The sequence below is a fragment of the Azolla caroliniana genome, unplaced genomic scaffold, assembly GCF_043228905.1.
Source record: "Azolla caroliniana isolate FFs.n. ecotype wild unplaced genomic scaffold, voAzoCaro1.0.p SCAF_7, whole genome shotgun sequence".
In the NCBI taxonomy this organism is placed as follows: domain Eukaryota; kingdom Viridiplantae; phylum Streptophyta; class Polypodiopsida; order Salviniales; family Salviniaceae; genus Azolla; species Azolla caroliniana.
This window is the reverse complement of record NW_028230442.1, coordinates 20,561,097-20,577,113: the sequence shown is the minus strand read 5'-3', so window position 1 is coordinate 20,577,113 and position 16,017 is coordinate 20,561,097. Positions and strand designations below refer to the sequence as shown.

The following is a 16,017-nucleotide window of genomic DNA, read 5'->3' as shown; positions in this document are numbered from 1 at the left end:
TAATAATCATCCAATGAAACTATGAACACTTAACAAGTAAGGGATTTCTAGATTAGGTCTTGAAAAGTTTACATATTTCTAGATTGGGTCTTGAAACCCTCATATCTCTACTTATAGGCCAAACTACACCTTTATTCTAGAGTAACACAATTAAAAATTTGTTTCCATTACTAAACTTTGGTTTTGGCCATCGAAACATAAGGCTCTATGAAATTGTATTGGTGCATTGTGCTGATGTCAAGTTGGGCTTCCATGACATACGGAATTTTGTTTCAACAAGATGACCTTATCAATGTATCAAGAGATTACTCTTGGTTAAATTGCTGTGGAAGTTGAATTGATCGTGTCATGAGGGCAAAATTATTGATTGATTCCTACGCCGAAACATGCCTTGCGCATTTTTTTCTAAAAATAAGCATTGATGTATTGATCAATTTGAAACTAGACATCTCATTGGCATGATTTGATCCTTACATAAATTAGATGAACATCACGATAAATGGTTCTCACGATTACTTTATTGCATCGCAAATAGATTTTTGGGCCAAATAGAAACATTACTTATTTCTGGAATTGGAATTTACATGTACTCAACATGACATCACATTCATTTTCCTTAAGTGACCATTGTGTCAAATTCAATGCATCATGACAATGGTGAGTTAGCAAGCATGATGTTGAGCTAGAAGCTACGCTTTGCTACAATGAAGAAATTTGATAGCTCTATGGGCTAAGTCAACATGACGGGCTTTAACAATGTGAAATAGGATGTAGCCAATAGTGTGAAGATTTAATAGATGTCAAGAATGCCAGTGATACGGGTGTTACAAAGGGGGCAAGTACCTCTACCCTTCCACACTTCCCTACTACACTTCCTACAAAAGGTGTGGCCACAAGAAGTGAATGCAGCTCCCTTCAACCCCACCATGCACACACAACATAAGGGATCGAGTGCACTAGTAGGCTCCTCCCAAGAGTCCCATGGACATGAAGCACCCACCCATATTGTCGATGAAGATGATGATGAAGAAAATGATGAAAAAGACGACCATAATTGTCGGGACTCATCCAACAAACTCCTTAGAGGTACCCTAGTTTTCCTACTAGCATGCATTGCTAGTTGACCTTCGGCACCAAGGTTTCGAAATATTGTCGATGCTTCTTCTTCATTAGGGTTTAGAGTTTTTGCTATCAATTCTTTTTCATTAATGCTTAGAGGCACCCTAGTCATACTCCTAGAATGGAGTGTTAGTTTATCTTTTTGAGTAGGGTAATTTAGAGATTTTGTTGATCCTTCATCATCCTCTCTATGGTTTTGAGAATTTGTTGGTGCCCACATCCTTCCGAGATAGAGACCAAGTGTTAATTGACCTTTGTTTTCAAAGTTTCGAGAAGTCATTGATCCTCTCTCTTCATTGGCATTTCGAGATGTCATTGCTCCATCTCCTTCACTAGGTTTTACAGCCAAAGTTGTCGATCCTTCCATGTCATTCGCCACAATAGATATAATTGCATTGCACTTTAGATCCCTCATTAATTCTTCTTTTGGATTAGGGTGTAGAGATCTCGTCGATCCTTCTTCTCCATCAACATTGCATACCTGCATTGTTGCGAGACTTGTCGAATCATTGTAATGGGGTGGAGAGTTGTCACAAGATGGACTAGTAGAAGGCAATGTGTCCAATGATTGGCACACATTGATAGCATCAAGAGGACATGGGACTACTAGGTCGTAACCTCCATCATCTTCCATTAAACATTCTTTTTTTCCCTTGGTGCTACCCATACATGCCATCACCCCCATCAACTTTAGAAATACATTGCTACCTCTACTCTTAGAGGTGGTAGCCTTTGTATTTGTAGCTAACAATAGCATGCCATTAGATTTGGAGCCCTCCACATGTCTTGATGATGATGATGATAATGACGATGACCGCATAACAAGTCTTCCTTTTCTCAATATCTCCACAACCTTAGCCATGGAATTGTTTGATCCATCATCCTTCCTAAGGATCTCACCATGATTAGGATTAGCATGATCCACAATATTCTCTCTAGTTTCATTCTTTAAGTCAATGGCAATCAAGGTTCCCAATTGAAGTCTACATTGACTTGACTTGACTAGAGCCAATTCATCCAAGCTTGACTGACTAAATTCAGAAGGGCTAGATTGACTTGAACTAGTTTGGCTAAACTCATTGGGTCTAGACTGAATTGACTTAATTTGACTTAATTGACTGAATTTAGGTTGACCTGATTCATTAGTGTGATCCAATTCATCAGGTCTCCATTCATTAATTGAGTTGCCCTCCTCTTCTTCTATCTCCAATTGCTCCTTGAGATTCTGGCTTCTTCTCATCCATGGATCCGGATTAGTTATGGGATCCTTATCCATCCCAAGTCCTAACCCACCATTAGTCCCATTTAATTAACCTTTTGAATCCCTGGTTAATAAGATTTGGATTAGTATTAGTAGGATTTCTACTAGTAAAAATTTGATTGGTAGAGCTAAGTGAAATTAGGGGTTTGATTACTCCTGATTTATGAGGTTTGGATGTTGGTTTAGGGATTTGCTTAGATGAATTAAGGAATCAGGGTTTCATCAGAGGAATTAAGGAATCAGGTATAATGAATGTAATCAGAGATTTGGCTAGCATAATGAATGAAAGGAATCAGGGTTTCATCAGTACAATCGATGGAGTATTCAATACAGTTAAGGTTTTAGTTATTATGAAATTGGGGTTGGATTAGCAATCAATAAAGTGAGGGTTTTGGTTAGTATAGTTAGTATTCGGGATTTGATCAATACAATTAACCTAATTTAGAGTTCTTATTAGTATGCTTATTGGATTAGGGCTCATTATTATAAATATAAACTTGATGAGTGTAGGATTTATGATGATAAGTACATTTTCATGGACTTAAGCATTTTGCTATTAGCAGAGTTAAATGGAATTAGGGTTTGATTTTAGAATAATAATAGATGAACTAAGAGGAAACACAGAATAATAATGCAATGTTAGGTATTTTAATATTATGAAGGAATAGTTAGATGATTACTTAAGGATAAGCAGGCAGAGTGAGAATCATCTCCTCTTGATTAAGGGATAAATTGTCTGCACTTCATAATAGGAAAATCCTTCGCAATTGTGATCACCAGCTGTAATCAAGAAGTCTTCGAGTGATTAGGGATCGGAATTGTCATTAACAGAAGTGATTAGGTACTGAGCTGTGATCGGTACTGATTAATGATCCTAGTCACAATTAACAGAGATATTAGCAACTGTAACCTCAGATCAATTGTAGATATGATTAAGAGAAGATTTGACGTGATAAAGAGGGATTGGACGCAATGAAGAGCAAACTTGATGTAATTAGGAGTAGATTAGAAGTAATTAGAAGCAAACCCGAATATGATTATAAGCAATTAGGCTTCGATGTAAATGAAGATCGACTCCAAACAAAAGGATTTCTTTCTTAAACAGAATGAAGAGCCAAAAAGAATTGTTCTGCAAAATTATATGGGAATTGTTCTGCAGAATTATTTTGATCCGGACGGCCGGCAGATCTGAAGAAAAAATAAACGAAAAATAATAAATTAAAAAAACAAAAAGCAGAGCGAGAAAAATAAAATAAAATAAAGAGTTAATTAAAATAACCGGGGGAAAAAGTAAATAAATAAATCAAGACAACTGATCATGCCACGCCATCACGAGGTGACGTCACCATGCCATGCCACATCATCTCCGGGGCGATGTTACCATGCCATGTCATCAACATGATGACGGTGCCATGTCATGCCATGTCATCTCTGTGCCGATGTCACTTTGCCACATCATCACCGGGGTGATGTCACCATGCCACATCATCAACACAATGATGGTGCCGTGCCATGCCATGTCATCTCAAGACAACTGATCGGTGACACGCCATCACGAATTGACGTCACCGTGCCATGCCACATCATCTCCGGGGCGATGTCACCATGCCATGTCATCAACACGATGACCGGTGCCATGCCATGCCACGTTATCTCCGTGCTGATGTCACTGTGCCACGTCATCACCGGGATGGATGTCACCATGCCACATCCTCATTGGCGGGAGATCATCGTGCCACATCATCGTCAACATGAGATCATCATGCCACATCATCGTCGGTAGGAGATCATTGTGCCACATCATCGCCAAGGGGGGTTTCACAGGAAAAAAAAAGGTAGTAGTTGAAGCCTCGAGAGCCGAGAGCCGAACACACGCGAACACTCCTCTAAACCCCACATGGAAAACACTCGCTTTTGTGTTGGTGATTGGGCATGACACCCGCTTGCCGCCCATCTCCTCTAGTTCATGATCACATTCTCTCATTGTTGATGTATGAGGAGAACTGCCCTCCTTCTTGCCTCGTGTCGTCACCAGAGCTTCGACTGCATTGCATTGTCCCATCCATTTGGTCTCCCACCGGCACTATTACCATCACATTGAATGAGTGGCCACGTATACATATGTAATCATGGTGCTTCGATCAAGCCAGCAAGTTCTCTTTTTCTTTTTCTTTTTTTGATTGATTGAGAAAAAGTACTATGAAAACCCCTCCAAATCCATGGTCAAACTCATAGTTCTTGTCAAAATTTTGTTCTCTCTCCCTCTCTCTCTCTCCAAAGAATAGGATGGCCTATGCTAAGTGTACGTAAAGTTCATCGGCAACATCATGTGGTCTAATTTTTAAGGAAGCATCCAAGCTAAGGGCATACAAGCTAGAACAAGTTAAACTTTATAAAGTCGAATATACTTGCATTAAATTGAAAAGCCTAAACAAAAGTAAAAAAGACAACCTAGAAGAAAGCTTACCCCGCATATTTCCGAAAAGGCGGCACATCAACAATCAAACGAAAAGAAAAAACAAAATAGGAAGAGGCAACTTTGAGAAGCCATTGAAGCCATGACATGATTCAAAGCCAAATTTAGTGCACCATGTGTTGGCATATACCCATGGGGAGCTATTGTTGGCAAGATTTGAGGGTGCTTTTTCTTGAGCATAAGGCTTTCAAACATTGATTGCATTTCTAATGTTCTATGGACAACTTACAATAAACAAAAAATAAAGAGAACTCGTTCATAAAACACAAACATCTTACGCAAGAAATAAAAAAGAGAGGAGTAATTGTAATATAAGGAATAAAGAATTCCATGATTGATCATTCCACGCCATAATTAAGAAATGAGAAGAATATACACTGTTTTGGTAAAAGCCAAAATACACTATGCGCGTGCAAAGATTCAAAAAACCTCTCAAGTTCATAAAGTGTAATTTTTCTATTCCAAATTGATTTCGAGAACATTTTACAAGTTATCCTATACAATTTTGAGAAGATACATCTATAACTTTGTACACCCTTTCTAAAATGATGACTACCTTTAGTAAGTTAGCTAAAACTCTGTAGGGCTACAGTTACCAACTATATTTTTTGTCTAGTGAAATCGACCTTTTGAGATCACTATTGCTTTATTCACTATGTTTTCGGCAAGACAATATTTTTCACCATTCCTTGCAATGTTGTGCAAGGAAATAGATTTCCCTAGCATGGCAAATTTGTGCCATCAAAGAAGGTTCAATTGGTTGCAAACACAAAACCATCATTTGCCAATTTCCTTTTTCGAAATATGTATCATAAGAGAATACTTGAGATAAAGGTATCACCTCTTTGGACAAGGTGCAAACAAAAGTCAAATGCAGACAAGCAAACAAGAATGCCTTTTTCTCCAATTGTACGTTTAGATATCAAAACCTAAAATAATCCAACACCACCTTATACGATGGACACACTAGACCTCTAGCTTCAGTACAGAAAACCCACCAAAATAGGGACAATAATGTCCAAGTTATTTAATGAAAAAATTTACGTGCGGAAGCTAAACAGAGCACAACCGGCTCAACTTGACAACAGCAGAAAAAAGAGCTTAAAAAAACACAAAGATACTTCACGGAGAGAGAGAGAGAGAGAGAGAGAGAGAGAGAGAGAGAGAGAGAGAGAGAGAGAGAGAGAGAGTAGAAGACTAAAACTCAAATCAAAACAATAATATGTACATACAAGTGTGCTTAGAGAGCAGTTTTATACAAGCCCTGACCATGGGATTACACAAGTACTATCAATACTTTAATGCTCATGAATGAGTCTGACACTGACTCGGCCCATAATATTCCTATTTACTAGCATAGGAATGTAGGCTCCTAATACTATAACTACCTACTAAACTAGGAGCATAGGCCTCAAACAGCCTGCCGGCTCCCTACGGATCCAGCTCTCCACCGATCCGACTCGTTGATCCGATCTGGTCCTAGCCGATCGGTCTTCATCCAATCTGGCTCCTGGCTTACTCAACTAATCCTGTCCATGTTGAGTTGCTTCTCAACATTCCCCCTCAAGCTCAAATTGAGGTTCCTCCTGTTCTGTTCGTTCCTCGCCTCAACTCCTCCTACTAGCTTGTCTTCTAGCACGCGCTCCTCGACTTGTTCAGTCCTCCGCTCTTAGACCTCCTCGGTCGGCTTGTCTACCCTTCAGGCTTTGCCCAGCTCACTTGTTGTCATGGTATTGGCGCCCCTCGACCCATCTACTCCTTCGTTTTGGAGTTGGCTTTGGCTGCCCTCTTGTTCGTCTAGTCTTTATGTGATTTGGCTCTCCCATCAAACTTCTCGACCGAATTAGTTGTCTCCGATTTGCTCCCGCCCTTGTTCAAATTGGCTGTCTCCAATTCGTCCTCCTTCTTCAGGCCCTTGACCACATCCGACCATGTCCTGGTCCTAGCCTTTTTCTTCCGATCGGCTCTGTCCTTCTCAATTTTGCCGCTACCTCTGGATCTACCAGATGTTTTGACTTCCTTAGTTGATTTAGTTTCTTCTTTGGCTCTCCTCTTGGCTTCGGCTGGTTCTTTCTTCAGCTCATTATTACAACCCATGTTCCTCCTAGCTGCTTGTTAGGATTCGACTGGCCACAACCGGTTTCACGTTCGTATTCATGTGCAAAAAAGCAAGAACTAGTACAACACACAAAAAATGGTAAAGCCACAGAGACATCAATATTTTACGTGGGAAAACCTGAAATGGAAAAAACCACGGGGGTCAACAAACCCTGAGAAAATAGATCACTATAGTGGAGAGGAAGTACAAAAATACGGAACTCAGAGGCAACGACCTCGAGTTCTCCTTCATCTGACAGACGGCTACAGAGTTACACTCTCACTATCTCACTCACAGTTACAGAGGCAACTACCTTGTCCTAACTTTACAATAATGATCGACTACACCTTCCTAAGGTTTGCCCTAGTTACTTATAAACAAAAGCAACTTTTTGGCTATTTACAAGAATAGCCCCCAAGAGCCATTTTAGACTATTTACTATTATAGCCTTCCGAAACAATTTTGGTTTTCGAAATCGATTTTGGTTTCGATTTCGGCTTCAGCCTATCGGGCTCGGCCGAGTTACTCCCCAAATCGGTTCTTCTCTTCCCATCCAGAGGGACGTGTTTCCCAACAAACTCCCCCTTCACTCCGAGATGGGGTACTTCACCAAACCGGCTCTCTATTGGTACGCGTTTAGCTTTTCGGCTGACAACACCTTCGTCAACATATCCGATCCATTTTCGGCCATGTGGATTTTCACTAGAGCAAACTCCTTTTCTTCTACTCGTTCTTGGAGCCAATGCTATCTTCTTTAGATGTGTTTGGTCCTCGAGTGGTAGGCGGCATTTTTCGCAAAGTGGATGGCACTTTGGTTATCGCAATGGAGTTGGAATTCCTCTTGCCGAATTCCCAGCTCACCGATAAACTCCTTCATCCATATGATTTCCTTGCCGGCTTTTGCTGTGACCATATATTTGGCTTCCATGGTTGACAGCGCCATGACCTTCTGTAGCCTCGACTACCACGAAACGGCTCCCCATGCATAAGTCATTACTACCCGAATGTGGATCGGCTGGTGTCCACATCAACCGACATGTTCGAGTTAGTATAACCATCCAGTGTGGGGTTACCCGAACCGAAACGAAGACACACATTTGAGGTGTCTTTTAGGGACCAAAGTATCCACTTCATGGTAGTCCAATGCTCTCTTCCGGGGTTGCTCATATATCGGCCAACCACGCCGACTGCGTATCCTATGTCTGGCCTGGTACATACCATCGCATACATCAGGCTTTTGATTGTTGAGGCATAAGGAACATTTGACATCTCGGTCTTCTCAGTTCTCGATTTCATTCATTGTTCTTTGCTTAGCTTGCAGTTTGTCGGTTGTGTCGAGCTGACTGCTTTCACGCTTTCCATGCCGAATCCCTGGAGCACCTTTGTCATGTACTTTTCTTGTGACAGCCACAACAATTTCCTTGTTCGATCCCAAACAATGTGCATCCCCAAGATTTGCTTTGCCGGACCCATATCCTTCATCGAGAACGATCTGCTCAAGGCCTTCTTCAGCACTCAGATCTTCGTATGGTCCCGTCTGACAATCAGCATGTCGTCCACGTACAACAGGAGGATAACAAAATTTCCTCTATCGAATTTCTTCACAAATATGTAGTGATTGGCCTGCGTTTTGTGGTACCCATTATCGGTCATGAAGGATTCGAATTTTCGGTACCATTGCCGAGGTGCTTGCTTTCAGCCCGTACATGCTCTTCCTTAGTCAGCATACCAGGTTCTCTTTACCTTTCTCCTTAAATCTTTCCGGCTGGTGCATATAGATCTCCTCTTTGAGATCACCATGCAAGAACGCCGTCTTGACATCCAGTTGTTCGACTTCGAGATCCATGCTGGCCGCGATGCTCAACACGGTTCGGATTGACGTCATCTTTACGATCGGAGCAAATATTTCGTTGAAATCGACACCCTTCTTTTGCCGAAAGCCTTTCACCATGATTCATGCTTTGTACCTGGGTGGATTCTCGCCATCTTTCAGTTTTAACTTGTATACCCATTTATTCCGAAGTGCCATCTTTCCTCTCGGCGGTTCGGTCAATTCATGTGTGATTCTCATGCAAGGAATGCATCTCCTCTTGCATGGCACTCAACCACATTCGGCTGTGGGTATCTTCCTTAGCTTCTTCAAAGCTTTCCGCCCCCCCCTTATCGGTTAGCAGTTTACGCTCTTGATCCGGAAATCTTCAAGGGGGCCTCCTTTCTCTTAGGGGGTATCTTCGTCCTCCATTCGGCATGGTCGGTTCTTCTTCGACTTCTTTGACCGAGTCGAATTCGGTTCCTTGTTTTCCCGTTTCCCCTCGTTCTTTAGTCAGTTCTCGATTCTGCTGAGTATTAAATCGACCGTCTGGCTCTGATTCAATTTCGATCGAATCAACTTCTACTCAATTCGGCTGAGCGTCGACCTGGTTCGATTCGGTAGTTGGAGGCTTATTCTCAATCTCCTAGTCGACTTTTGTCTTTTCCTCCATGAAGACAATGCCATGGCTCCTAATCACTTTCTTCTCAGTTAAGTCCCATAGCCGATAGCCAAATTCATCATTACCGTAGCCGAGAAATATACCTGGCTGAGATTTCAGGTCTAGTTTTCCCCTTTTGTCTTTTGCCACATGCACATAGGCAAGACAGTGGAGCACCCTCAGATGTCAGTACAAAACGTCTTTGCTGCTCCACACCCTTTGTAGGACATCACCGTCCAAGGGTATTGAGGGTGATCGGTTTATCACATATGCTGCCGTCATCAGTGCCTCATCCTAGAATGTCTTTGGTAACTGAGCATGTGCAAGCATACTTCGGGCCCTTCCATTACGGTCCGGTTCATTATCTCGGCCAACCCATTAAGCTCTGGCATCTTCGGCATGGTATACTCGGGCCGGATTCCTTGATTTTGACAATATTCCTCGAATGGTCCACGATACTCTCTGCCATTGTCCACTCGGATTGCCTTCAGTTTTTAGGAAACGGGTCCCTCTGGATGGGAAGAGAAGAGCCGAGTTGATGAGAAATGCCGAAACCGAAATCGTGTAGATAGCCAACTCGGAAGACTATACTTGTAAATAGTCTAAATATGTTCTTATGGGCTACACTTGTAAATAACCCAAAAGGTGTACTAGTATAAGTACTTAGGGCAATCATAATGTTATTATTATGAAGAGTAATTATTGAAAAGTTACTTAGAATGTTGTTGCCTTTGTAACTGTGTAACAGTAAGTGAGTGAGTGTGAGAGAGTGTGTAACTCTGTAGCCGTTTGTTGACGAAGTGGAATCTTGAGGTCGTTGCCTGGGAGCTTCTAGTTGTACTCCTCTTAGCATAGTGATTCTGTTTCTTGGGGTTTGTGGACCCCCGTGGTTTTTCCCATTTCGGGTTTCCACGTTAAAATTGTGTGTCTCTGTCTCTTGTGCTATTTCTGTTTTCGTACTCTGTCTGAATGCATTCTACTTTACGTTTCCTTGCACCCGAACATGTGAACGATAAGCCGGTTGTGGCCGGTCACGATTCTCGACACAGTTTTCAGCCAGTTTCTCTCTCGGCCCTCGCTTGGAACTCTTTGAAGACGGATAACACTTGATCCTTCGTCTTCAGCACGGAAGCCCACAACTTCCGGCTACAGTCCTCAATGAAGGTCACGAAATACTGTGAACCACCATGCGACTTCGTGTCCAGATAGCATACGTATGCATGTATGAGTTCCAACGACATTTTCTTCCTCATCTGGGGCCTTGCTTGGAAGGATGTTCGATTCTGTTTTTCGACCAAGCAATCAATGCACTTCTCCGGTTGCACATTTTTCGCCTCCAGAATGAGGTTATTCTCGGCAAGCTTTTGCATCCCCTTCTGGCTCATATGGCACAACCTCCTGTGCCACAATTCATCGACCGTGTTGGCTGCCATGTTTGCTTCCACTTGGCATATTCGAGCATTGATTATGTATGATGTGTTGGTCTTTCGAGCTCGAGCCACGATCAAGCTTCCTCCGCAAAACTTCATGACACTATTCCGGATGCTACCTGTCATGATATGGCAAGACTCGAACCCATGACCTTATGCTACATGGGTCGAGCTCTTACCATTAGACTATGTATTGTAATACGAAAGATATTATTTTCATTTAAGTTTTATTATAGGAAATTGATGTATATTCTAGAGTTCTTTGAAACATTCTAGAAACTTCAGGGGTACTCCTGACAACACTATAAAAGGAGGCACAAGGCATTATTTCAAACCAAATCGGTTCAACGCCAGTCTTTAGCCTCATAGCCCTTTGTACTTACTTTTGCTATAATATATAATCTGTTATCATCATCTCTCTCTCTCTCTCGTCCTCACTATCTCTCTCTCTCTCCTCTTCTCTCTTCCTCTCTCGGGAGTCTTACGCAGTCCCGTCCTCTTAGTACTAATAGTACTACCCTTCTCTAGTACTAATTCTCTCTCTATTTTAGTACTATTCTTGATAGTTTGAACCGATTTTCCCTCTTCTGTCTCCCTCCCTTCATACTAACCTCTTATTCCTCTTTTCTTTCATCCCATGGCCACTGTTAGCGCTCAAGAATATCAATCTGTTTTCTTGGAGTTTCAATGCTTGAAAGAGAAGTTCCTTGCTTTGGAACAAGAAAATCAACTGTTGCTGGGGGATCTTCAGCAAATCTCCTTAGAAAAGCAGCAAACGCAACAACAACATGGGGAACTTGCGTTACGCGTGCAACAACTCAAAGCAACCATCGTAGCGATGCAACAACAAGGACCCGGAACACAAGGGATTCATATAGAACCCAAGCTTGGCCTTCCCAATAAGTTCGATGGAACGCAATCGCAATTTAGAGGGTTCCTTAATCAGGTACAATTAGTTATTCAAATGCATCCTTCCCGATATCTCACTGATGCATCACGAGTGGGTTTAGTAGGCCCGTTGTTAAGTGGCTCAGCGTTGGCATGGTTCCCTCCACTGTTAGAAAAGGAATCTCCATTACTCAACAATTTTGAAGAGTTTATAGGTGAGTTTAAGGCATGTTTTGGAGATACTGACAGCATAAGGACCACAATCAACAAAATCCGGCGATTATGACAAGGTGATCGTCCAGCCTCCGCATATGCTGCATATTTCCGCCTACTTGCCGCCGATATCCCTTGGGATGATCAAGCGTTGATGGAGCAATTTCGTTATGGTTTATGCAACGATGTCAAGGATTTACTCTTGACCTTCCCCGAAGAGCCAAAGTCCTTAACAGAAGCAATCAGTCGCGCGGTGAGATGTGACAACCGCCTCTTTGAGCAACGTTCGGAACGACAACTACAGATGCCGAGGGCAAGATCAGAGCCCACCTACACCTCAGTGGCAGCAAAACCTTTTCTGAGGGAGTCATATAATGCGCCTCCAGTGAATACTCCGACTCCGATGGAGGTTGACACTACACGTCGTCGAGGGCCATTATCCGAAGAAGAAAAGCAACGATGTCGAGCAAATCGACTATGTCTTTATTGCGTTGGACCCAGGCATATTGCAGTAAATTGTCCCCATAGGCCAAGGAGACTAATTGTTGCTAGTACTAATTGTACTAAACCCGAGTTTGTTTCAGTAGGGATATCTGATAGTCCTCATAGTCCTAATAGTACTAATAGCCCAAATCTAGCAAACAAATTTGATGTCCTTAGTCAATTAGAAGAAGAGTTAAACGACTAAGTCCAGCCAAAATAGGAGTCGTTTGGTTGGACAACCCTAGATCTGTGTAGCCCATTAGTGGTTCCATTCCCTCTAAGCAAGTTAGCAATGTGTTCGTAGCCCAAGTAGCAGTTAGTACTAAAAGTACCCCTCCATTACATGTCCTAGCACTTCTAGATTCCGGAGCTAATTCTTGCTTCATGGATAGGAAATTTGCCCAAGCTCATCAGATATCTCTCAGAAAACTCCCGTGTCCTATCTCTGTAGTAGTCATTGATGGTCGTCCCATTGCTTCCGGAAATATCATAGAAGAGTTAGAGCCTGTTAATATTGTCCTAGATAATCTAGCATGTTTCGTATCATTTAATATAATTAGCATCTCAGAACACCCCATTGTCTTAGGATTACCATGGTTCGAATTACATAACCTAGACATAGATTGGCGGACAAGAGAAATCCGGCATTGAAAAGCCCGAGGGTCTACTCATGAGATTGCAACGATTTCACTACATCAATTGCGTGAGGAAGGACGCAAGGAAGAAATGTTCCTCTTCACAATATCAGTAAAACCCTCCAACACCACTAAAGAGGAATCCACCGTTGAACTTCCAGAGAAGTATCGTCATTATGCCGATGTGTTTGATAAAGTACAAGCCAATACGCTTCCTCACCATCGATTTACAACCGGGGAAAGAGCCACCATGGGGACTGATCTACAATCCGTCACCAAACAAACTGGAAGTCCTTTGAGCCTATATAGAGGAGAATTTAGAGAATGGTTTCATACGACATTCGAAATCTCCAGCCAGTGCACCCATTTTCTTCATCAAGAAAAAGGATGGCTCACTTCGTCTCATTGCAGATTACTGGGCTTGAATAAGGTTATAATCCGAAATAGGTATGCACTTCCCCTTATCTCAAGTCTTTTAGAACGGATCAATGGTGCCAGGTTCTTCATGAAGATCAACTTACGGGAGCCTATAACCTCGTACGGATCCGACCAAGAGATGAATGGAAGACCGCGTTCCGTACCAGATATGGCACTTCAAGTATACGGTCATGCCGTTCGGCCTCACTGATGCGCCAACAGTCTTCCAGCACATGGAAAATGATATTTTCCGAGATCTCTTGGATGTGTGTCTAATCATCTATTTGGATGATCTACTGGTTTACTCAAAGACCCAAGAAGAGCATGATTCTCATGTACTGTTAGTACTAAAATGACTTCGAGAACATGGTCTTTATGCAAAGCTGGAAAAATGTAGTTTCGGGTGCAACCAGGTGGAATTTCTCGGCTATGTCATTTCCTCAGAAGGCATCTCCATGGACCCAGCTAAGGTCAAAACGGTGGTAGAATGGCAAACTCCACGTTCAGTGCGGGATGTGCAATGCTTTCTAGGCTTTGCCAATTTTTACCGGAAATTTATAAAGCATTACTCAAAGCTCGTTTTGCCTCTTACACAACTTACTGTTGGGAGACAGTTCCCTCCGGATGGGAAGGGAGTAGAACAGTGCCGATGAACAAACTCGGCCGAGGCCGAAACCGTATGAGGAGTACCCGGCTACGGAGAGCCGGATGATACAGACCCGGTATGAACCGGATGAGGAGTACCTGGCTACGGAGAGCCGGATGATACAGACCCGGTATGAACCGGATGAGGAGTACCCAGCTACGGAGAGCCGGATGATACAAACCCGGTGAAGACCGGATGAGGAGTACCTGGCTATGGAGAGCCGGATGGTGCAGACCCGGTGAAGACCGGATGAGGAGTACCCGGCTATGGAGAACCGGATGGTACAGACCTGGTGAGAACCGGATGAAGAGATATATTCGTAAATATGTTTCTGAGAGTCCATCGAGGCTATATTCGTAAATAGCAAAAAAGTCATATTAGTATAAATATGACTTAGGGCAAACTTTTAGTAGTAGTTGGGGTTGTTGTCATATTCTTGTTGATGCAAGGATAGAGTGAGTGCGTAACTGTACAGAGAGTGAGAGAGAGAGAAAGAGGTCGCTGCCTTTGTTGTAACCGCCGCTTGTGGCGAAGATCTGTGAGCACGAGGTCGTTGCCTCAGTGAACTCACTGTTGTACATTCTTACATAGTGACAGTTTGCAGCCTGTGGGCTGCCGTGGTTTTTTCCCCTAGTTTGGGGTTTTCCACGTAAACCTCCTGTGTATCTTCCTCTTCTTTGTGTCGTGTTTTATTTCCCGTTTTTCTGTGTATCATTCTAAGCTCGGTTGTGGCCGAGTGTTGCGCATAAGGAGCGTTGAGTTCTCGTCACTTACTAGGAAGGGACAATTGTTCGTTTGGTCTGAAGAAGCAGACATGGCTTTTGAGAATCTTAAAAAGGCATTTACATCGGCTCCGATTCTAGCCCACGTTGATCCAGAAAAACCATTCATCATCGAAGCGGACGCATCGGATTTTGCATTGGGGAGCATTCTATCACAACGAGGTAATGATGAAAAGTTACATCCTGTGGCTTTTAACTCACGCAAGTTTGACGCCACCAAAATCAACTACGAAATTCATGATAAAGAGCTATTGGCTATAGTGGACTCTTTTATGCAACGGAGGTATTTTCTAGAGGGATCTTCTCATCAAGTCAGTGTATTCAGTGACCACAAAAACCTCGCCTATTTCAAGATGCTTGTGTGTTAAATCGACGTCAAGCTGGGTGGGCCCATTTTCTCACACGTATCGACTTCAGGATTACATATCGACCTGGGAAGCCCCAAGGGAAAGCAGATGCATTATCACGGCGTTCATACCTAGCACCGCGTCCCGGCGAGCCAGCTTTCGATAACCAAAAGCAAGTAATCTTGGGACCGGCACGACTGCAACCAACACAGGTCTTTGGCATGCCCATAGATTCCCACGTTATCAATATCATACGTGCGGACCCGAAGATAGATGCTTTCGCCCAAGCTATACTAGCACAAATTGATCCCTCTCGAGCGTCCTGTTCATAGTCGCAACCACCAGGTACGGACTATCGGCAATTCAAATACCATGATGGATTACTCTTCTTTAGAGAACTTTTGTATGTTCCTAATCGTTCTTGCCGCCTTTGCGTAGTACAAAACTGTCATGACACATATATAGCTGGGCATTTTGGTAGTACTAAAACATTAGATTTAGTACAACGATCATTCTGGTGGCCTTGTATGCGACAATTTGTCGAAGATTTTGTTCGGACTTATGATACATGCTGCAGAGCGAAAATGCCCAGGCATCATCCATATGGTTTATTAGAACCATTACCAATTCCAAGCAAGCCGTGGCAATCCATTGCTCTAGACTTCATCACAGATCTTCCAGTTGTTAGGAAACAGGTCCCTCCGGATGGGAACCAGATGTGGAGTACCCGACAACGGAAGACCCGGTGAGA

At 42.7% G+C, this 16,017-nt stretch overlaps 1 protein-coding gene across 1 annotated transcript; it reads right to left on the bottom strand.

Moving 5' to 3' along the window:
- Positions 1–396: 396 nt before the first annotated feature.
- LOC147862275 (uncharacterized) lies at positions 397–3,398 on the bottom strand. The gene is made up of 2 exons (XM_087322309.1): positions 3,061–3,398; positions 397–2,444 (listed from the first exon to the last, which is right to left on the bottom strand). Exon 2 carries the CDS (start codon positions 2,393–2,395, stop codon positions 791–793), a length of 1,605 nt encoding a protein of 534 aa, XP_087178435.1. The 5' UTR covers positions 2,396–2,444; positions 3,061–3,398; the 3' UTR covers positions 397–790.
- Between the last annotated feature and the right edge of the window lie 12,619 nt (positions 3,399–16,017).